The sequence below is a fragment of the Limanda limanda genome, chromosome 23 (assembly GCF_963576545.1).
Source record: "Limanda limanda chromosome 23, fLimLim1.1, whole genome shotgun sequence".
In the NCBI taxonomy this organism is placed as follows: domain Eukaryota; kingdom Metazoa; phylum Chordata; class Actinopteri; order Pleuronectiformes; family Pleuronectidae; genus Limanda; species Limanda limanda.
The window spans coordinates 8,061,087-8,084,427 of record NC_083658.1 but is presented as its reverse complement, the minus strand read 5'-3'; the positions used below and the strand labels follow the sequence as shown (position 1 = coordinate 8,084,427).

At 42.8% G+C, this 23,341-nt stretch overlaps 2 protein-coding genes across 2 annotated transcripts in view; both read right to left on the bottom strand.

The window, feature by feature from the left end:
- Positions 1-15,020, bottom strand: part of ptprnb (protein tyrosine phosphatase receptor type Nb) — a 22,361-nt gene extending 7,341 nt beyond the window's left edge. The window contains exons 1-11 of the mRNA XM_061067069.1: positions 14,942-15,020; positions 8,078-8,128; positions 4,703-4,813; positions 4,457-4,562; positions 4,157-4,319; positions 2,822-3,257; positions 2,452-2,595; positions 1,946-1,977; positions 1,520-1,707; positions 871-957; positions 46-125 (exon numbers count right to left, since the gene is read on the bottom strand). Coding sequence (XP_060923052.1) covers positions 46-125; positions 871-957; positions 1,520-1,707; positions 1,946-1,977; positions 2,452-2,595; positions 2,822-3,257; positions 4,157-4,319; positions 4,457-4,562; positions 4,703-4,813; positions 8,078-8,128; positions 14,942-15,020 — 1,477 coding nt within the window. The remainder of the gene's footprint in view (positions 1-45; positions 126-870; positions 958-1,519; positions 1,708-1,945; positions 1,978-2,451; positions 2,596-2,821; positions 3,258-4,156; positions 4,320-4,456; positions 4,563-4,702; positions 4,814-8,077; positions 8,129-14,941) is intronic.
- A 1,699-nt stretch (positions 15,021-16,719) lies between these two features.
- Positions 16,720-23,341, bottom strand: dnpep (aspartyl aminopeptidase). The gene is made up of 15 exons (XM_061067076.1): positions 23,245-23,341; positions 22,735-22,825; positions 21,677-21,765; positions 21,477-21,590; positions 21,219-21,344; positions 20,942-21,066; positions 20,514-20,598; positions 20,082-20,189; positions 19,490-19,567; positions 19,229-19,309; positions 18,730-18,890; positions 18,509-18,548; positions 18,306-18,407; positions 17,518-17,685; positions 16,720-16,986 (listed from the first exon to the last, which is right to left on the bottom strand). Exons 2-15 carry the CDS (start codon positions 22,814-22,816, stop codon positions 16,936-16,938), a joined length of 1,410 nt encoding a protein of 469 aa, XP_060923059.1. The 5' UTR covers positions 22,817-22,825; positions 23,245-23,341; the 3' UTR covers positions 16,720-16,935.

Below are 23,341 nucleotides of genomic sequence, written 5' to 3'. Positions count from 1 at the left end.
ATTTGCTTCTTCATGTTGACAACAGTCCAACCAAAGGTCCCTCACCTGCAGTCTTTGCCACATCTCCCGCTGTCAGGTTCTTGGAATTGGGCCGGATCCTGAAGGTGATGGCAGGTCCAACGACGCTGAGAGGAGAAAAAACACAGAAAAGCAGATCCGCGTGTTGAGTCGCACAGGGAGAGAAAAACTGTTGAATCGCTGCGATCTGCGAATCCAAGCTTAAGCTGCTGTTGTAACTGAAACTGTCAAATGGTTGAAAAGGTGCTTATCAATGTAAATATGAAACAAGAGAAGTAGATAGGCCCCTTTCCACACTGCAAAAAAACTCCTTATTATCTTATCATTTATTATATCCTACTTTATTATTTATTTTCACTTATGCCAAATTTAGGCCCTTTGAATATCTTCTATATACTGTATTTCAGTATACAAAAGATAAACCCCCCTTGTAGAGGCAAAAAAACATATTTAATAAAGAATTACAGACAAAAATTACTTGATAAGGAGGAGATCTTTTTTTTGTCATTTGACCATTTTCCCTTTTAGCCCAAACATCACTGGACGGCGAGTGATGGCTCAAAAGCAGGAAGAGGAAGAAGCAGAGTACAAGCAGTGAATGATTTCCACATGCAGAAGAGCAACGTGCTCTTCGGCTTCCATTCACGTGTCATTTGGCGTCCGCGGTTTTTTCACACAGAACACAGCTTGGGCCAAGCTTCGGTTTGAATCCCTCCAAATGAAAGCCAGCGATCCAGCAAGTGAGAGCAGAGACAAGAGGATCCAGAGGCTTCAAGCGAGAATGATGGGGATTTGTGTTTTTTTGTTTTTTTATTTCAAGGGTTCACGACCCCCTGGCGTCCTCGCTCCTACCTGATGTTGATGAAGGCGCCGGTGGAGAGGCCCATCCTCTCTGACAGCCGCTGAAGCAATCGCACCCCGTCGTTCAGACTGAGGCGGCTGCGGTGACAAAACACACACATTCATACACGACACACACACACACACACACACAAATACATTCACACCAACACACGTGAACACACAGCAACCAATCAAGAGTTGTGGAATGTGACTGAGAGCCTCTTAGCGGATCTGCTTCTACATTTTGATACCCCCTTCCCTCTTTCTTCCTTCCTTTCTTCTTTCCTTCCGTCCTCCATTCTCCCTTCCTTTCATTTATTCTTTGGTTTAATGTCTTCCCTATCCTCTCATCCTTCAGCTCCTCATTCTTCTTTCCTTTTCCTTTCCCCAGTCAGTCTGGGTCAGTTTCTCTACAGAAATAGAAAGCAGCACTTTCCTTTCTTTCATCTCATTGCTCCGTTTATTTTGTTTTCCTTTTTGTCTTGTCTCATTCCTTACTTCCTATCGACCGCCTCACCTGTTCCCCACTTTTCTGCCTTTTCTTATCTCGTCATGACTTCTTTTTCTCATTTCATCAGCCACCACCATCAGTCATTCATCCATTCATTCACACACAGGACGTCATAATAATAACACATTAGAGCCACAGACACCGCACCTCTGGTTGGTGACGATGTAGCCGTACTCCTCCGCCTTGGCCGCCAGTTCCTTCTTCCCCACTTCATCCTGGTTGGATGCCGCGGCGGGGGCCGTCTCTTCCTTGGGCCCCTCTGCTTTGGGGGACTTGGCGGTGGAGGGAGGAGCCTCTGGAGCAACCATCTTTTGGTCCACTGAACCCTCTGTGATCTGAAGACAAATAAAGACGTGAAATTCAAAATGGAAAGTGAGTATTTGTATTATGCTTTCCTGCTTCTCACACATTTCATTCAATTGACAGTTACTGTACTAGTTGGGTGATCCAGCCCTTCGACTTTATCTTATTTCAGAATAAAATTATTTAAATCTGAATTCCTGCGTAAGATAATTTAAAATCTTGACCTGAAGAAATGTGAAGGTTTAAAAAAAAAACAGAATTAAGCCTCACCTTGCTTCCTGTACCATCGTTTCCAAATTTGTCTGAATAGAAAACACAAAAACACAATATAATCAAGACAATTTGCATTCGTATATTGTAAGGTCTAAACCTGAGTATGTGAAGTGCCTTGAAAAAAATGTATGTTGTGATTTGTCGCTATACAAATGGTATAAAGGTCAGATTTGGGGATTTCACCTTTATTGATTTATTGATAGAAGTGTAAAAAGACATGCATGTGACAACAGGAACGCTAAGAGACAGAAACCCTGAGTCTGTCTATTACTTTTTGTCATTTTTTGGCTATTGCACAAAAAGAGAGGTCTTGTTAAGGAGTTCATTTGTACATATTAAATACATTCATTTGTACATTTTAAATGCAGATTAGCAGAAAGATCAGTATATGAAACCTGAGTGTAAAGAGCAGGATCCTGTGGCCTCCTCTCTGAAGCGTTAACAGCAGCAGTGAAGAGCAAAATGATGAGCGGATGACCTTTGGTGGCGGGAGTGACACCGACCTTTGGTTTGTTTGTGGGCGTAGGAGGTGTCCAGCTGCAGCTGCTTCAGAGCGGCGGGCAAGTTGTCTTTCTGCTCGGGGGACAGATCCTTCATGTCCAGGCCGTAGTGGTCGAGCAGCAGAGCCAGTCTCTGCAGAGATTGCTCTGTGGGAGAGAGAAAACACAGGAGATGGAGGCCTTTGCATCTACTGGTATTGTAAATCCACCACTAGATGTCACCAAATTCTACTCAGTGAACCTTTAAGTGACTTTCCACTTGTCCATTTCAGAATTTAACATTATCATATTTGTTATTATAAAAATATTATGTGTTTTGTGATGAACTTCTTCTCTTTCCATCAACACATCTTTTTTTTCTCTGCTCTCTCACCATCCAGTCCTGACAGGGCGTTGTAGTCCTTCTGCGTCTTCTTCTCTGCCTGCTCCTGCTGCTGCTGTTTGTTGAGCTGGGACATCTGGGAAATGTAGTCTTCGCCATAGTCCAGAGGGAAGTCTAGCTCCGGGAAGAAGGAGGAGGAGGATGAGGAGGATGAGGACGAGGAGGAGAGCGGAGAGGGGAAACCTGGCACCGCTGCTGCTGCTGCCACTGCTCCCCTGTTACGGGAGAGGGACTGCACGGGAGAGGACGAGGAGGATGAGGAGGAGGAAGAGGAGGAGGAAGGGGAGGTTAGGTAAAAGGACAGCAGGTTTTGGAGAAGCTGACGGTCTTGGTCCAGGAGGTTTCCCCGGGACCTTGGGCGAAAGGCTGGATTATCGTCCAGAGAGTTGAGGGAGCGTTCCTCCTCCTCTTGGTAACCATACTGCTGCTGCAACAACAAATGACAAGTGTTGGTTTTTTGGACACTGGGAGGCAGAATAGAAAAAAACATCTTTGACAAATTAACATCCCGCAGACACAGAGCGATGCGATCATCTGTGAGTGGTGTTCACCTGATGACTCGAAAGATTATATCCTGGTTTGAGCTCCACTAGCTCCTGAGGGAAATAAACAGCCCTGCAGCTGATAAACGATCTACTGTGTTCATCATCTGGTCTCTCACTGTGTCTGGCTCCTGTTTGCTGCTGGTTTTTTGGGCCCATTGCTGCTGGAAATACTGTGACTCAACAATCACTTCCAAAGTTGAGTAAAGCTGTGGTTTTGTCTCTGCAAATTTCACAGTAAATCATATTGTTGAACTGAGCTAGTTTTGTTTTCTCTATAATCCTGACACGTATCAGGAGGTGTATTTTATTCATGATATAATTTCCAATAATTTAAAGATAGAAATATGTCATTTGGATTATTTATGGGGGGAAATTGTTAATTTACAAACAAGTACATATTGATTTACCATCTATTCTTGTTGAGGGTTAAGGACAGGGGATGTCACATCTTGTTGAGCCCCATGAGACAAATTGTAATTGTGAATATGGGCTATGAACTTGTAGATTATCCTTCTGCACAGTGGTCCAGCAGCGGTTGCCTGTGTAGTTTAAAAATTTGGATGTTTAGCCTAAATTTAACCATCGTTAATTTTTTGTCAAAATCATAAAAAAAAATATTTGCAAACATCAGCCTCGACATAACATGTAGAGATCTGATCAATTTTCACCACAGGTAAGATAATAATAAAGTTTTGAAAACGGTATCCAGCAATTAATCCTCCATCTTTAAAGAACCAGTTCAGTTTGTACCTGTATGCTCTCTAAACCATCTTTTGCCCACCTGGTTGTAGGTGTACGGGTCCAGCAGGGGCCTCTGCATGTGCACGGAGGAGCGGGAGGGATCCAGGATCATGTAGTCCACAAACTGTTGCATCATCTCGGGGTCGGCGGGGTCCTCGGGCCCCTGAACCCTCTGCTGAGCGGAGCCCGGCAGTCTGGAGGCCCTGGGAAATAAGACAAAGGCAGTCGCTTAAAGAGCCTCTTAAATCTTACAAGCATGATTTTATGAGCTTTTTTATGTACTTTTTTATGCCCGACTCTTTACTGGACTAACGAGGGGACACGCTGCACGTTTTCTTACTGTTTGGATGCTTGCTCTGGGACTTTAGAGGAGGAGCCGGTGGTGGGAACACGACTCAGCTCTCGGTTAATAATTGCCTGCGTGATGTCATCCCTCCACGTCAGACCTGAGCAGCCAGAAGGCGACAAAAAAAGCCATTCAATCAAACATTTGTACCCACGTATGTCCCATTAAAGGAATGATTGTTCTCTTGTAACAGCGGTGAGCGGTTGGTGAAGCTTCGATTCTTGCCATAAAAGAACTCACCTTGCACCATCAGGTCTTTGAGGACTTCCTGGAGTTTGTGCAGGACTGGAACAGACACCTGGTACTGGACGGGCTCCTGGTGAGGGGACTGGCACTGTCCGAACAAACCATCTGCACAGGAAGAGACCGACAAGCCGTGAAATGAAGAGATTCGTGGACAAACAATGGCAGCTGCAGTTTAAAACAATCCTTCATTGGACTAAGGTCGTGTTTGGTCCAAGACATTAGTTTACTTTTTATCTCTGCAGGATTTGCAGCAGTTTAGTCCTGTGCCTCTCTGCTTGCACCATAAACAGCAGACTCAGTCCAAATCTGCCCGGGACAGAGGTCATGATATTTTATCTGGAACGAAGGTCACATCAAATACGCTGCATCACCGATTCCATTTTAACTCTGTCACCTCTCGCTGGTGTCAGTTATCTCAGTTTTGAGTCACCTGTCCCTGACATTTATCCCTATACAATGCTGCTGAATGTTATTCAATTTGAGACGCTCACAGTGTTGAGCCATGACATTTGCAGCGGCAGAAAAAGCTCAAGCTATAAATATCACCCGATATTAGTTTTGAGTTCATTTAGGAAACCAAAACATATTTTTCTCATCGTTTAAATAGATAGAAAAAGAATATTAATAATTGGCTTCATTATTTTAATTTGTGTTATTGCTTGAAAAGGTTAAGAAAACACATCAACTTCCTCAGACTGTCCTTTGCTGCTGCTTCTCTTTTCAGCCTCTGTCTGAAACTCTTGGTTTTAGCTCCTGCGTCTTTAAGGCCCGCCCCCGATGAGGCCCAGTCTACTTTGATTGGCCAGCTCGCTCAATCTGTAGCGATTGGTCAACCACTTCCAGCACAGGTAGGAAATGTCGGCCTCTACACTCACATCACCTTGCTTTGTTAGTCTCTATCAAGTCTTTAAACATAATTTCTGAGCACCAGAGGATTTTCAACTGCAGGTGGCGCTGTGAGGGTGAGGAGAAGGGGAGCAGGGGGGAGGCCATATTAACATATTCATGGATCCCATTAACGAAATGAGGTGTAGTGTTTCAGGAGCTCTCTTTAACGAGACCTTAGACCTTTTTTAATTCACAGGCCTATATAACCCACTAAAGGAAAAAATCACTGAAAACACATCATTGGTCTCCTTTAAAATATCTGGCTCAGTATTTTTCTTGATTAAAAAATAATTAGACTCCTCCAGAGTCACTTTAAAGGAGAACACAGAAATTCACACACACACACACACACCCACACACACACACACACACACACACACAAACGAGGGTATGTGAACATGAAGAGGGACATAATGTATGTACTGATACCCACAAACAAGTGTACACTCCATATACACAACCATGGAGGCAACACTCTATAATCATGAGACACACATTTACATACAATATTAAACCCATCAGAAGTACACAAATGATAAATATGCAGCAACAAGTACACACACAGGTACAATTCTACAAAAACGCACTCATCGGCACCCAAGTGTCCACATACACACGCACAATGAAGCAGAGAGTGTGTGTGCATGTGTTTGGGTGTGTGTGTATTTGTGGGCTGTGGTGAGTCATCACCTCTGTCTCCATCCAGCACTCATCAAACACACACACACATACACACACACACACACACATACACATACACACACACAAGGGAGACACACGGTCGTCAGGCAAGTGATGTCACTGTTGTCATAGAGACGGCCGGGGACGGTCCGTGATTGGCCGAGAGCAACTGACGGAGGGAGACCTTGTTTACGTTCCACTCTCGCACTTTTTTCTCCCTGTTCTCTCGTTGTCTCTCACCCCATCCTCTCCTCCGAGCCAGTTAATCAATGCCCCTTTCTTTCCACCTTCCTGCCGGTATCGTGCATCTCACACACACACACACACACACACACACACACACACACTCACACACGTCACCTTCGCTCACACTTCAATTCAGGAATGACGACTCTGAGGTGTGTAGTAGTTACGTGGGCTGAGTTTAAATTTCTGTGTGATCAAATACATTATGGATCACAGATGTTTAAAGGCGTGAAAATGGCTGTTTTTCCAACGGTGTCGTTTTCATAATGCCTTCTTAATATTCAGCACAGATTACAAATGTCTTAATGTACAAACTAGACTTATTTGATGCAATATTAGACACATTATCTGTTTAGTTAACAAGGTCTGTAATATATGTAATGTTATGAAGTTTATTTTACATAAACACTCCACAGGTTGAATACAGATTAGGGATGTCTAGGGCATTTTATTATTTATTTCAGGCTGGACTGGTATTTATTTCTACACATATGGAATTACATTTGCTATCTGTCAGAGATCCCTCACAGATTACAGATCTTCCACGCTACAAAATTGATTGTCTATGTATTGCAGTCCAGAATATATAAAATATAACCTGTTGCTCTGGCTTGAGATAATGTATATTATGATTTGGCGCTATACACATATAAATCTTGCATTTCACTGCATTCACTTCCTCAGAGCGTCATCAAAACGTCGCCATAAATTCCTATTATGTCCCCGTCTTTGGAAACAGGGAACATTACCTCCTCGGGGCGGACACAGACACATACAGCCATCAATAATGCAGCATGAAACACAGTCGCACACCCATGCACGTGCACGCTCTTGAAGTGACATCCTCGTTGTGTTTGAACAGGCAGGCAGGAAGTAAAGAACCCACTGAGGGATTATAGACAGCCCGTTAATGGCAGGCTGAGCCGTGACGGCTAACCAGCTCCTGCCTGTTTGATGGACAGACGACACGTCAGGGCTTCCTGAAGCATGCGGCTGCATCTGTGGCCTGCTGGGATCGCGCGCTATTGGCGGATTTTGAAATTCTCCCCACGTTGCATTCGAGGCACCGTAAATATGAGCTGCTGGGGCGAGAAAGTGTCCACGTCAGCCTCCCCGGGGGAGATCAGTTTGACGATTCAGCTCGGACTTCGGCTTCAGGAATGTGTGAAAAGAAAGTGGCGTATAGATTCTCGTAGAAATATTGGATTTATTAATTTTCTAAAGGAAATTATCTCATCTTTCTTTTTATTACTTACTTGAGGTTATCATAGCAGAATACATATACATATACAGTGTCGATTAAAATGCAACATCAGACCTCTACGCTTACTTGGAAGTAATCCAGGCGATCAGACTGGAATGGACATGGCATAGTAATTATGATCCTGTGGGAGACGGAGTCTTTCAGGGGCCATTCCTCGCAGGAGCCATTTTGTGTCTATATGTTTTGCAGGTCCTGAGGATTCTAAAAGCGGTGTCATTGTTTTTCACTCGGTCAACAGCTGTGGACAAAGATGTTGTGTGACGTGAGTGTGTGTGAGGTCAAAGACTCACCGTCACTGCACAGCTGATCCCTGGGACAGAGCCTCTTCTCAAACAAGCAGCCTGCAGACAACAGAAAAAATAGAAAACCGAGGTCAGACTGAGAAACACTGAATTTTTGAGCAGCTGCAAAACTTACTTGAGGGAGTTAAAATGAACTGAAAGGTTAAGGGGTACAGATTATAGATGGATGGGTGGATTTTCTTCTTTTATACGTCTCATAATGTTAATGCACAAAGCGAAAAGCCAAACAAAAGTGACTCAAAGGTGGTTTCCCTCATTTAAAGTATTCACATTTCTGATGTAGTGACCTCGAATCCTTTTCTCGACCTCTGGCTCCAAATGCTCAAGAGTGATGGTTTCTTAATTCTTTTCTGCCATAAAACATCGAACCCACAGTTAAAGAAACCTTCAAAAATCCTATCAAGTTTAGTCAATTACAACGAGTTCGGGGAGGCCCACGAGAACGCAAAGCTGTGCTTGATGACAATCTTGCGTTGCTGTCTCTGAATGGGAACGTGTGCGTGAATGCATATGTCTGTGTGTGTTACCGTTGACCTTTTCCCAGCTCCTAATCTGTAGCGAGGCAGTAAAAAGCAACAGATGCGAGAACCGCTCGCTCCGCGCTGTGTATTTACGCCTGTTTGCTCAAGGTTTTCATTAAGGATTTATATTCTCCTGTGTATTATTCACACGTCCCGCGATAATGTAAGAATACATTCTCTGTCCTGCAGTATGGACGACCTAGGAAAACACATTGAGCTTTCTTCCTGCAGTGATTTCCCTTCCGGTATCTGTGCTGCTTCACTGTTTCCAGTCTCTTCTCTCTGATGCTGATTAGATTTCATTACCTCTGACACATGTCAGTCATAAGTACAACCCAGTTACAGAGAGATAAGATAAGAAGATTTTTGTCGTCCAGAAAGCAAGAGCAACCTGCAGAAGTAAAGGTTTGAGTAGATGGGATTCTCTCCTCTACACCGGACCTGATTGACTGAGTTTATTTTTTCCTTCTACCTGTAATCTATAAAAATAAACAGACAGAGTATCGACTACGTGACGACACAAACAAACTGCCTGAGCAGCAGCTATCAGGGAGGGGAATCTCCATTAAACCAGAAAGCCGAGACGCGGCTAAACATAGAATGGAGAGATTCTCCATGCATCCGTCCATCGACCCCCCCCCCTCGGCCCAAACTCCACATGATGACTAATCTCTGCTCTGTCCTCTCTCCTGCACCCACGCATCCCTCCCTCCCTCCCTCCCCGCCGTCTTATCTCTCCGTCCCCCGTCCTCGCTTCTCCTCTGTCTCTCTTTCTCTTCGACCGTCTGCTTCTCGGAGAGAGATCTGGATCAGCTCGTCATGCGGCCTGTCCGTCACTGTCATCGGTCACGCCACACTCCATCACCTCCTCCAATACACGACATTACCCGCTCGTTTGGGTGTAATTGGGTCGCTAATCAGCAGCGCCAGATTGATCAATGCACTGCGAGGAAAACACTCGATCCTGGAGGAGTTAGTTCAGTCTCATATGAACCTCGTCCCACCGGTCTGTTGTGAAAAAGGATTTGGTGTCATGTGAGGATGCGTGGAGTCAACAGGGCTGTGTAGACGTCTGTAAACCACATTGGCCTCAGGAGGGAATCCTAGACAGCAGTGCGATCCAATTCCTTTCACTCCCTTTACTTACCGTGTGTCAGTAACATTATTAAGTCTCAACTGTGCAATATTCATCTGTCGGTGCAATATAAACGGCTCATGTGCAATTCATTCACTTTAAATATCCTCACACTACATTTATACTGGCTTGGAGTTGGTTTACAATTAATCCTTTTTCATTGGCACTTCCATTTGCAAAATCAGGATATCGTCTCGGTTTGGTTTGATCTTTAAATCGCTTTCTGTTTTTTTTTCCAGTTTTTGAGTGAAAGATCAAAAAGAGAAAACCACTGGGTTATAAAACATTATAATAGCAATAGCAATATCACAAAAGTCCAATATATTTATATCTGGAGGAGAAGTTTGAAAGCACAACCTGCACTTGGGAGGAAAAATCATCATAAAATAAATAATAATGTGACATTTGTTGTTATAGTTATTGATAACGACTAATACAAAACTTTTTTTATCTAGATATAAGTTTTGGCCATTTCACCCAGACGTAGTGCATCCAGATAAAAAGCTGAATATATAACTACAAAAAGGTGTCGCATCACTTTTGAATGTCTTGGTAGTTGAATTTGCTAATTCACAACCACCAGTTGATTTGCATTGCAAAGAGTTGAAACAAGCTTCCTGCAATAGCTTTATGTATAAAGCCTTGTTTACAGACTCTGTAAGAGGGAGACTTGTGCCTTTTAGTTGGATTTCAACTCAAGGTGCCATAGAAACCGACATAGTAACAAACATTCTCTCCTGTCGGATTCAGTTTTACCAGAAAAAACGACTGACGTCAGCCGGCGGCTCTTTACATTTCTCTGGGGAAACTTCTCCGGCTTCTCTCGCCCTTCTCACAACTTCACTCTTCAGATAAAACCAATTAGAGCGAGTAGGCACTGTGGAAAGTCTCCGTCTGGCTCAGTACGCCCTCCATCACATGCTCACAACCCAGCACCATCAGCTCCATTTTGTTTTTCTGAGATGTGGTCGTGTCTGTGTAAAAAAAAAAAACGGTGTAGAGTGGCGTCTATAATTACAAAGGCGGGGTTTCTGTCTCATCATAGATTAGATCGGTCCGTCACCCATCACTCGTCACAAATCTGTTCTTTTCTCTTTGCTTTTTCAAATTAAAACACAGGGGGAACTGTGGAGAATTGTGCCCATGAGGCTCAGGAGCTGCATTTGTGTGCACTGCTTAAAAAGGTGTGCAAATGTGATCCTTGCATTTATCTTACTTTAGTGCTGCCTGGGGAATCGCTCTGAATCCAGGCTGCAAAAAGTCAAAATTCAGCAGCAGGACATCAAAAAGACAAAACTTAAAACTTTGCACTCCTTTAATTGGATGGTTTAGGGCCACTTACTAATATCCTGGAGCTTTAGAAAATCATGTCCTGGTTTTATTGTCCTCACAAGACCTTCTTCTGTCACATAAGGCTATTTGTTCTCTCCTCATTGACCTCCACTCATGGCCGCTCGCTAGCTTCTGACAGGTTTATATCTCAAGGTGTGACATTCGGGTCATGTGCGGACACCAGAGACGTAACCGTTACGGAAAGAAGACGAGGGACAATGACAGCGAGAGTCCGCGCTTCAAGTTGAGTGTTTCGCACAGGACAATTCATTTGTTTTCTTGTCAAGGTAAGCAGGCGAGCAACGGCGCTGCATTTAGGCCGTTATAAATAATCCTGTCTCCCGGAAATTGCGTTAGGCATTAGTGTGGAAATAGGAAACGAAAGCATGACTGATGGTTTTGATTCTGCTGAGACAAGTCAAGACACAAGGCGGGGAAAGACGGTGGTCTTGGATAAATATTGCAAAAGCCAACATTGAATTAAAGCTCGATACAGATCAGGTTCTTGCCTAAACTTAGGTGTTTTGAAATTAATCTACAAATTACCTATTCGTCTTTTTGGTGTGAGAATTTGTCGAGACTGTATATTAACAAAAATACGGGGGCCTATCGTTAACATTAACAGTTCGATTGAATTTACGGGTCACTAGCACAGCAAAATGAGGAATAGATATGGAATTTGAATGAAGAAGCAGCTTCCAAAAGACTGCACAACTAAGCAATTAAATTTGGGACGGAATATCAGTTTCATTTGCAGTTTTTCTATTTTTTTTCCAGACTCATGATACACTCAAACTCCAGCCCGCCATCATTACCATCAGGGTCGCCGTGCTCTGCTTTTATCGCCCATTAACTGCCTGTCAGACTCAATTCAGAGTAGTTCTCATAATGGTGCTTCTGGCATTTGCGGCCACTGATGCCGTGAGTGTGAGCTCGCCCTCTGGTCCGCCTGCCAGAGGATATTTAAGGTGGAGTGAGTCAGTCTGGAAGGAACAGAACAAAACCTGCGTCTTCTCTACCTCCGTGCCGACACTAATAATCCCCCCCAGCTACAAAAACAGCAATGAATGTCTCCTACAACCAAGTGCAGCATGTGTATCGCAGCCTAATGGCTCTTGTTCCTTGTGTGCCACTGTTTCCACAAACTATCAAACACACATCAGTGAGTCACACTATCGCACTGGCTGGCAAGTATCCTCATTACCATAACCACACACACTGTCAATTTTTTTTTTATTCATGACTCACCCCTTAAATTCTCACTAAAGCACAGAATGTGTATTCATCCGCTGCTGAAAAATAGTCCCCAATTTATTCACTATTAAAGATTGAAAAATATATATTTGTGAAGTGTTTTTCTAAAGGTTTTTATCTTCAGTGGGAGCCAATGGGTTTGGGGAAGAGAGACACAGAGTGAGGAAGTTATAAAGTGTTGAGAGACGGAGGAAAACCGTGTTCAGTTTTGGTCTTTTCATCAGATTTGTTGACAGTAAAATAAAGAGCAATGGCAGCCTTGGCCTTTAACAAAGACGTGAAATCAATTTTTATTCAAGTTCATTCTCTGTAGAGTTTCAATCAGACTCTAAAAAAGCAAAAGGATGGAGGTTGTGTTTTCTTCTGCGTTTTCCTTTTTTATCTGTTAGCAAGATCACACATTAAACTGCTGGACAGATTACCATGGCACTTGATGGAAGGATGCAGAATGTGTCAGGGAAGAAAACATTCTAATAAGGGGGCCGATCCATGTATTCTTTCTCACCATATATAACATTTTACCTTGAGATCTTATTCCTCTCAGTGCTACAGCCATGAATTCCTTACTTTTATTCCCTTTTTACAGTTGACGCGACTTTAATTATACAGTTGTGCTATAAGTGAGGCTGTAATGGCCCATTAACTATAATCCTTGAGCAATTTCACCATCACAAAAAGCTTTATACCCCTGTGAAAATATCAAAGCATGACACTAAAAAATACCATAAAGCTGTCGCGACAATCTCCATATAGACGAACATCATGAGTCTCTTTAGGAGGCATTAAAAGAAAATAATTCTATTTTGGCTGTGAGAAAATGAAATCTGTAGGATTCCCTGTGGAACATTATAATAAATAATGAATCCACGTTATTCTGCTGCAGGTGGAATCGCGGCCTTTTCGCTCTCCGTGGTGCTGAAATATTCCGGCGGCTCGCTGTCCGTGGTGCTGAAACACTGCACCGTGTTAGGTACATCAAGGAAGCAGGAGGCCTGTGTAATTGCTGCGAGCAGACGGCGATGGGGGTCAAAAATGAGTCATGGCTGCGAGCGTGATGTCACCTAATGCTGCTTTGATATTCACACCCGTTAGGAAGTCGATGGAGTATTTGAAATGTAAACGCTCTACGGCTTTTTAATGAGACTTTTGGTTTTAATTTGGAGCGAACACTTGCTCTCTACAGTTTCACGGCCAACATTATTATCATCTGCTTTGATTTGGAGTTTAGAGTGCCCTATAGTTTCCATTTCGACATTCACACGTAATAAACCTGTGGGATCTCAATTACCCCGATCGATATTTGATGCACAACACCCCTCAAAACACAGCTGGTTGCTAAGATTTCAAAGCAATCTTATACGTCGATTGCTGGCTTACTGGTTTAATAGTGCTCTATAATATCTATAATCTCTTTCTCTGTGGAGCAGTGAAATTATATTCAGTTTTAAACCACAGATATATTACTGACCAGGGAAAGGCACAAGGGGTCGTGAGGGCACAACGTCCAAGTCTGAATAATTTCCTTTGCTGAGGAAAATTGAAATAGATCTTGTCATGATACTGTTGTGTCAAATATCTTATCTCCTATATCCAGACAGAGCTCAGACATAAAGTTAAGAGAATAGGACGCTTGCCTATACCAGAAGGATATTCTGGCATAGTTTTCAACAAAGTAGCATTTGAGAGTAAAGGGCAAAATACCCCCTTTAGTAAGTGATATTCCTATAGGAATACAGACTTTTAACAGTGAACTTCAGACAATCGTTTGCATGTGTCCCCAGGGCTTTGGTTATTATTACTTTTACTAATATCACAACACTAGTTGAACATATATTCTTGCAGGATCACTAGTGTTACTGTTGGGATATCAATTTTTCCAGCTTCAGTGTGCACTATTCTAAATTTACATCGCCCCCGGAATCAAGGAAGTGTTCTTGTTTACGAAGATGTTGCCTCTGAGCACACTTCTCCACCGAGCCACTGTGGGCGATGCTCGGAGGGGAAATAGTGTACAGTAAGCACTTGTAGGTTAATAAAGATGATGGCTATTGGATATTGGCTTCACGCAGAAACTGATGAAGACTCAGCCAAAACAAACAAACCCATCCAACCATCCCTCCCTCTTCTCCTCTGCTGCTCTCCTGCTGTTTGTTGCGGACCAAACAACAACATGATTCATTCAGGCAGATACAGAAACATCCCTCTGTCAACAGTTATAAAGCAGATGCACATATAAGATGGAGGACGACAGCAGAGAGGGCTCTTACATTGATGTATATAGATAAATCAATTTCACTGAGATGGCACAACAACAAAAAAACAACTTATAGGTTTATTATCTAAATATTATAGGAAAATTATAAATATCATGCAGGGTGTTTTAGTGAAAGATGCATAAGGGAAAACTGTTATTTCTTTTAAACCCTTGTAAAATGTTATAAACTGTGTCATAAACTCGCAGCCAAGTGTAAAAGAACGCAGCAACAGGGAGTCTTCGCCGGGTGAGTCGTGATTTACGCACCGCCTCCCCGCGTCTGGATGCACCGAGGTGGGTTAAAAATGACAAGTGAGTCTGTCTCCATGTGTTTGGGATCGAGTGGGAAGTCTTACCGTGTCGGGCGGCCGCGCACAGCCGGCAGGAGGCGGTGAGGAGGAGGCACAGAGCCGCCCAGAGCCGCGGAGACCTCATGGTACATCCAGCATCCACCGGAGCGAGGAAGAGGTGGAGGAGGAAGAGGAGGAGGAGAAGGAGTGGAGAGCCGCCCCTCCACTGCGAGTGCTGCCGCTGCTCCTGCACTTTTCAGCAGCTCTCCATCTCCGAGGAGAGGCGTCTTCTTCTTCTTCTGCTGCTGCTGATGAGGAGGAGGAGGAAGATGAGGATGCACACCACTGATGGAGTGTGGACGAGTGGGTGCGAGAGAGACAGAGAGAGCGAGAGAGAGAGTGAGAGAGTGGTTGGCTGGGAAAACGCGAATTAGAGGAGGCGCCACACTGCAAGAAATGAAATAAAACCACAGCCCCATTAACTAGTTAAATGACAACAGCATTGACAACCAGGTGAAATATTCATTTATTTTAAACCAATGAAAAATAGCTCAAATTGAACAAATGGTTGATAAATATGTTGAATGCATTCGTTTTTGTATTTGTGTAATTGTTTTAAGTCTTCAGATGTACATTTGAATACTTCAGATATGTATACCTGGCCAATAGAATGCAAAAACCTTCAATCATTATAAATACAAAACACAACCATGAATAATTTTATTTTACTATTTTACACAGCTGTTATAATTAATCTAAAAGGTTTAATACAGCTTTATCCTTTTATATTTCCTTTACCTCTTTTATTTTCATTTTATTTTACTGTTTCAAACTTGGCTTTCATGATTTAAAAATAAATTGGTGAATAAAACATGCTTTATATATTAAACCGCCTTGCCAGAGAGCAAATGCTTCACTTTGCAGGTCACTTACTCCAATATGCAGTTTGCCCAATATGCACCAATAGCTATAGCAACAGGTGTCCAGGATTAGTGCATGTTATATATTATGTCCCCACCTCTCATGCTCTACTGAAGAATTTTATGCAGATTACGATGAGTAAATCACTCAAAGGGCCTTAACAGACAACACAAACATCTGAAACCAAAGTGCATATTGTGTTTTTAATCCGGGTGGATTTGAAGTGTGATGATAGCATTTCTCTATTTTTGTTTTTTTTCTCACTTATTAATACTGATATGGACCTATGAGTCGTAAGTAAAGCTTAACCTACCAATCAGGAACACCCAAAGCCTGCAGCGAAGGAGGTGATTTGCATTTTTATGATTTTTCTAATATGCGTAGCTGATAAACCATATGAACAGAGACTAACGCCTTTATTACCCCATTGTGAGGCTCTGTAATCAGTTTAGAGGACATTCTTTTATTTCAGCTGCTTTCATGATAAATATTCCTATGTTACCCGACTGCACACATGGGGTATATTACATGAATCAAATATTAATAATGTAAACGTGAGAAGGCAGAGGGATAGTAAATGAACACAGACCCAAACCAGACAGAAAAGACTACATGACTGTGATATTGATTTGCAGCTCAGTTGTTTTTGTCATTATCCTCCTCGCTGCTGCATCACGATGTGGCTCACGTGCGTTCGAGGTCCGTCTCTTTCTGCCAAAAACCTGTCCTGACACTTGGCAGAGCGGCACATCTGGCTCCTCTCGGTGCTTTAATAAACCTGAGGAGGTGAAATTTAATTAGAGCAGCCGTCTCCCTGCAGGACGGAGGCTTCTACATTCACCGTCAGTTGTGTATTTGCCTTTGCCATGTTTTGTCTGAAAAGGAAAGAAAGAACAGACAACACGAGGAAAGACGCTGCAGTATTCTTTTCTTAACAACTTTATTCCGTAAGAAAGATCGATAAGTGCTTTGCTTTGTAATTTTCCTTTCAGAATTACAGCTAGTTGGGTTTTGACGTGGGGGTGCATCTGTCATCTTCACCATTCTAATTTCAACACTCATGTGCCTCAACATCTGTTGAAAAATGACGTGTGATTACTTTTTTTCCTCATTCAATTATGATCCTTCCTATGATCCGTCTAATCGACGAACAGTTGGCTCCTCACTCTGGGGAAATGCTGGAAGAAACCCTGCAGGGGTAAGCAGACAGGAAGTGGGGTCATTAAAACATTTCAAAGTCCAAATAATGGTAAATATGACACATTTCTGCAAAGGGTAAAAAAAAATAATGTCAGTGAGTCATAAGCCGAATATTTTAAATCTTCGGTGACACAAAGCTTAGAGACCCGAGAGAAGATGTGAGAAAAATCTCAATCTGCAGGAAACATGTGTTGAATAAGTGTCAGGAAACACCAGCGACTGAGAAAAAGGTAGCAGGAGTAAATCTGAGTAAGATCTGCGTTGGCTGCAGTTTATGTACATCTCATTGTTTTATATTGCAATTCTAAACCTGCAGAATGGGTCAACATATGTTCTGCTTAACATCCATCATGAATCTCTGTGCTTCCGGGCCACTGATCAATCTTAGAAGCTCTCTGCGTTTGTGAGCATTTCTACCAGCGCTCTCACGTTTTTACTTAGGTTTCCTGGGCTGGTATTGGTCAGAGTTTGCAGATTAATCCCTCAACTGTTCTTCTGACAGAAAAGGTGCGTTTGTTTACCTCAAAGAGGACGATGCTCTGTAGGACACTGGAGGTGCAGCACATCTCCCTGATGGAGTGCATAGAGAGCTGCGGACCTCCGATGTCCACCACGGGGATGCCGAGGCGGGCAGCCAGGATGGGTCCGATGGTGGTTCCACATGGGCTGTCGTTACGCACCATCACGTCCTGCAGAGGATCAGGGGTCACATGTCAAACTGTTTGCGAAGGATAAGAAACACAGGTAGCTTCTCTTCCCCGAGTGGCTTCTAGGTGGCAACACTGTGACGATTTCTTAATGAAGGAAATTTACTTTGACTTTGTTTTCAGGATAATGTTTGTCACTGAGCTTCTGTCCGTCTCTATTTCCATCCTTTCCATTTTCCGTGCTGCTGAGCGCTCTGTGCAGTAATGTCACCGCTCTGCTGATGTATTTTCTGAATTTTTATATGATTAGATATTTTGAATTGATTAGAAATTTGTGTTCTTTTCAATCAAATTCCACATTTCAAAATGAATCGGTTCTATAATTACATTATATTATATGAGTTTGTAACCCCAGATATTAAATATGATCTTCCATCATCTGTGCTGTTCCATTATTTTCTAATAATTCATGTCAGTAGGCTGCCATGGCTTTTGTCCCAGTGTCTTCATTTCACACATTGTTCTTTTCCTCTCTGTGTCGTCCTGGAGCTGTCCGACACGTTGCTAGGAGATTTGCTGTCGAGTGTCTTGAGACACACAAAGAAATGAAAATCTGCTTGGCCTCCATCTCAGAACAATGCATCCACACAAACACACGGTACCTGCAGAGGCACCTCCACGCAGCTGGCGATCTCTCGAACGACGGAGGCGGTCACGGCCGTGCTGGCGTAGCGCTGATTGCTGTTAAACTTGATCACTGGACCCTGAAAGAAAAATGTTATATATACTATACTATACAATTTTTATACCATGTGGTCATTAAGCACAATTTCGGGATTTAGCACTCATTCAGAGATGTATTCACCTTGTGGAAAGCTGGTCGGTGGTTCTCCTCATGCTTCTCCCTGAGAGGAAAGTGCTTTGATTAAAACCAACCAAGTGAGATTGACTGCACTCTCCCTACAGCTGATGAGACCTTACGTACAATGATGTATGTAAATTCATCTATTCAAAATGTTTTTTCCCAAAGTGCGATGTGTGATTGTGATCTGGTTTTAACAGCTCTGTTGTCATGCGGATACTGACGGGTAGTTGGGGTGCACGGCGTGAGCCATGTCGGCGCTGATCATGAAAGAGAGCGGCGCCGCCTGCTGGAAAGCAGTGAGGTTGGAGGGGCAGGAGGCGAGGCGGGTGAGGATGAGCTCCGTCAGGTTGGACTGAGCACCCTGAGCGCTCTCTGACCCCACCTACAGGAAAAACACAATACGACATCACTAAAAGTAAAGTTTTGTGACGTGCTCCCACGTTCGTTATTGATTCATCTATTGATCTTTTTACTGTTTCATCCACAAAATGCCTTAAAGTGTAAAAACACATCTGTGAGATATTCTGCACTATTGCCTGCTAAGTATGTGAGAAAGCCCAAGGCAACAGCTGTTTGGCAGACACTGAGCACAACCGATAAGCACCAGCTGTCACGATGCATTCAAAGTCACTTTATGCCAAATTCTAGTCCAATAACTTAAGCAGATCTCCCACATTGGTTCATTTTCCCCATCTTTGAAAGGCCTCTGTCAGCACTCACCTCCTCGTTGTCGTACAGAGTGATCATGCGGATGTTGGGCTCTTCTGCCAGAGATTCAACAGAGCAGGACTGCATCAGCCCCTGAGAGAGAGAACAGACAGAAATGCAGTGTGAAAAGAGGAGAAATGTAAAATAAGGTCCCACTCTGTGATTCAATTCTTTAAAAAAAATCTGTTAAATGACGGCAAATAAACTGGAAGGTAGAAATAAATGTGCTAGAAAGCATCATAAGGGTGTGGACGTGTGGGGGTGGAGTGTGACCTGCAGGGCGCAGTAGCAGCTGTGAAGGTTGTCCAGACGAGCAGAGTAAATGAACTCATCGAACACACCTCCCAAAGCCTAGACAAGAGAAAAAGAAAAGAAAATAACAAATATGTAATTTATGCTTTCCATCACCATCTGATTCTCAATCCAAGACCCAGTGGAGAGAGAACATATAAGTAGTTTGATTGGCTGAAAACTTGGGACCGCAACATCATAAACACAAAATATAATGAGCTGAACCTCTTAATTTCTCTTTATGATCATCAATGATGGTCTTATTTCACTTAAGAATACGTAAAAAATGTGTTAAATACTTTAACTCGGTAATTTAACAGCAGACTAAATAGATGGTACAGCATAATAAAAGTTTGTGTATTTTTTTAATCTTTATTGCTGAAAGAAAAAAAATACACTACTTACACTGCCACCAATTTAATAAAATATTAACATATAATTTTCCTTGATTCTGTGCGAGTGTTTTGAAAAATCATGAGTTTCTGCTGATTGGCTGAGATCCCTGTCGCTTTAGGGTGAAAAATGGAATTATTAGGAGTGACAGGAGTCACTGGTTCACTGGCTGGAGACTCACCGCGGGCTGAGTGTCTGCCAGACAGAGCTCAAAGTCCAGGAGGGCGTCGGGCTGGACACCCAGCTCCGAGCACAGCACCTTCACCAGCACCGGGTGGTGCTTCTCTGCCTGAGGAGGGAAGGGGATACAACATTTAGCCTTTGTTTAATTTTCATTTGCTTCCTCCATTTGCCGATCGTTCTTGTACCTTTTTCAAACTGATTTTTATATCTTTTCATTGGTCAACTCTAAAGCTACGAACACTCAAATCTGACATAAAACACCCATAATTTAGTGTTTAAAAGCTAAACTTGAAATATCCTAGACTTGACCAGGCCAGTGTGACATTTAAAAAAAGAGACAATATTCTTGGCTTGACTCCCGACAAGCGATTTAATGTTTCTCTGTATTTAGATGGCGCGATATCAGATGTGTGTGACCGGCTGGTTTTACCGTGGTGACAGCACAGGAAGCGTCTCCGGAGGAAGCACGTCCCGTCTCCAGCTCCTCCTGGATAGCGGTGGCGATGATGGGCACACTAGGACAGAAACGCATTAAAGCACACATTATCATTTTGGCACCAAACACCACAGTCAAACCGAGCTGTAAAACTAGTTTTATAGTAGTATAGTATATGTGAACGAAATAAAAACAAATTCTGTGTCAACTGTGAGGAAAACATCAGGTACAACCACAATAGAGAAACATATATTCTAAATAAATTATGTTTCCTTCTTTAAGCTCATTTGAAACTCAACCTCACTGTTTTAATAACCAGTTTGGTCGTCCTGTTTTTATTCTTGTCATCTCCCTTATGTATATGAATCCATCAAATGTAATATTCTTTAATAAAGCCCCTGGTACGGTGTGTTGCTACTTACAGGTGGTTCTCTTTGTTGGGGCCGAAGGAGTCGTTCATGTCCCGCTGCAGGTGGATGGCCAGGTGAGGGATCCTGAGCAGAGGCTTGGAGACGTGGACCAGCCGGCTGACCAGCTTGTCTCCACTCTGCAAGAGGAGGAGAGGAACGAGGGGGTGGAATCCATCAGCTTAGATCGCTAACTAACACCTAATATCTGTTGTTTTGTTATAATAACGTCTAAATAGAGTCTCATGCTGAAATAGTCCTAACAATAATTAAGAAAAGATGATACTGGTACCTTGACAATGACGCGGCCGGCGACGGTCAGGTCACGGTCAAACCAGGTGTTCCAGATGCCGCCGCCGTAACACTCCACCCCGACCTGCAGGCAGCCATTCTTCGTCTTCTTAGACCTAGTCTTCACCTGAGGCAACAGAAAACCAGAAACTCAAAAACACCCAATTCACTCAACTGCGATGGTGATTTCTATGGATCTTAAAAAGAAAAGGTTAAAGGCAGATTGTGATAAGACAGGCAGATGTGTTTGGGCTCTCACCCTCAGACAGGGGCTGTCTGTGTGGGCTCCGATCATAGAGAAGCCATTTCCTGGCAGGTAGCGTCCGCCCACAGCGAAGGCAATGAGGCTGGAGAAGTTCCTGGTCAAGAAATACTGCAGAGGCAAAAATATTGAAGGTGAAAAATGGCTCAAACTGACCAGCTCATGACTCTTGTAGAAGATGATGAGCTCTGACTCACCTTGCTGGCCGGTTTGATGTCCCACTGCTCCGATTCCTTCAGCTCGATGAATCCCGCAGCCAACAAACGCCGCTTGCATTCTTCTACCACTGCAGGGAGGGAGGGAAAAAGGAAAAATAATGCTCCATCTTTCTATTGGTGACTGTTCATAAGGATATATGGAGTCTGCTTGAGACCATTTATAAATGACTTGTGTATCAAGTCAATTTTTATTGCTCTTACTGTCTGGATGCCAATGGTCAGAGTGCAAGGGCAGAGGTAAGTTATTATGAAACATCTTCAGAATCTTTATCTTATCACAAACTCAAAGACATCTGTTGAACCGAACAGCGTCTCGACTTGGACCCTTTTTAACGCTGACACATGCACAAATCTCATCATTTTCACTGTACAGGAGAGAACTTCATATCTCACAGCTGGAAGGGGATCACCCGGCTTCCTTATCAAACACATCTAGAACTTTACCTCATCTGTTGATCTCAAAATATTAAAGAAAAGTGATTCTGACAGCAGAATTTAAGAAACAGAGGAAAACGTGTGTAAATCCACAACGTACAATATTAAGGTTATAAAATGTGACACCATTACATTTGCCAGCAGTAGTTTGGGTTTAAAAAATGTGTCACATATTCTGAGGTCTAAAGCAAATTAGACTATTTATTAATTGTTATTATATTATTTTACACTATGAAGAGTAATACTATTTGATACTTTAAGTTAAGGTCATTGTTACTAGTACTTATATTTAAGTTGGATTTTTTAATGCATGACATTTATGAGTATTGGCGTATATTTACACTTTGGAATTTGACATCGCTACTTGTATTTAATTCAAGAATCTCAATTCTATAATGATATACGTCATCACCAGAATATTAAATTACAGTTCATAGTGTAACAGGGTATTTTCTGTTTAAGAAAATAAAACGTACTAGTTCAAATGCATTGAAATCAGGACAGAAATGTATTAGTCCGTTTAAATGCACAAGCATATGTGAGGTTTCTTGATAAGAATCCTGCATACTTCAAGGCTAAATCTCCAGTTTTCCAGAAGTTACCGTGATATGGAGACGGCCCCTTGTTAACAAACTGCAGGAACTCTTTGGCAGCGGACTGCACGGCCTCCTTTGAGAACTTCATGATCCAAAACTGAGAGGAAATCGAGAAATAAAACACAAAAGGGGAGAAAATCATCAACAATGAGACAGCAGCACTAGCAGCTACCACTAGTTCCAACTTCGGACACTGAGCATAGTCTGAAGCTTCCTTTGAACCTTCAGATCAAACAGACACTCATACAAATCGAGGTATTAAGAATATAATAAATATTACACATATTGTTATATAAAAAAACCCTTTCAAACTCTATTTTAAACACTTCATTGCCACCTAGGGTGTGCACATGTCTGATAAAGGAAGCACCTGTCAGTTAGCTCAGCTAGCTTCTTGCCTCTTCTTCGCTCCCCCTTCCTGTGCTGGCCAGAGTCAATTCAGGTCTCAGTGGGGGAGCAACACGTCCATACACCACAGCTACAACAGCAATAAAACATCTATTTTATGGCACTTACCTGCAAATGTTAATAACAGTTCCAAAGTCTGGCTCCGCTACAGAGCAACAGGAAGGACGAACCGGTGCAGAGCAGCTGACGGCAGCTGACACACTGT

Excerpts from the sequence above, each read along its gene's own strand:
- dnpep (XM_061067076.1), bottom strand. The coding sequence starts at position 22,816 with ATGAAGTTCTCAAAGGAGGCCGTGCAGTCCGCTGCCAAAGAGTTCCTG. Across the intron at positions 18,891-19,228 it reads CTCTGTACGACAACGAGGAG|GTGGGGTCAGAGAGCGCTCA; the intron begins GTGAGTGCTGAC and ends TTTTTCCTGTAG. Across the intron at positions 18,549-18,729 it reads GCCGTGCACCCCAACTACCC|GGAGAAGCATGAGGAGAACC; the intron begins GTCAGTATCCGC and ends CTTTCCTCTCAG.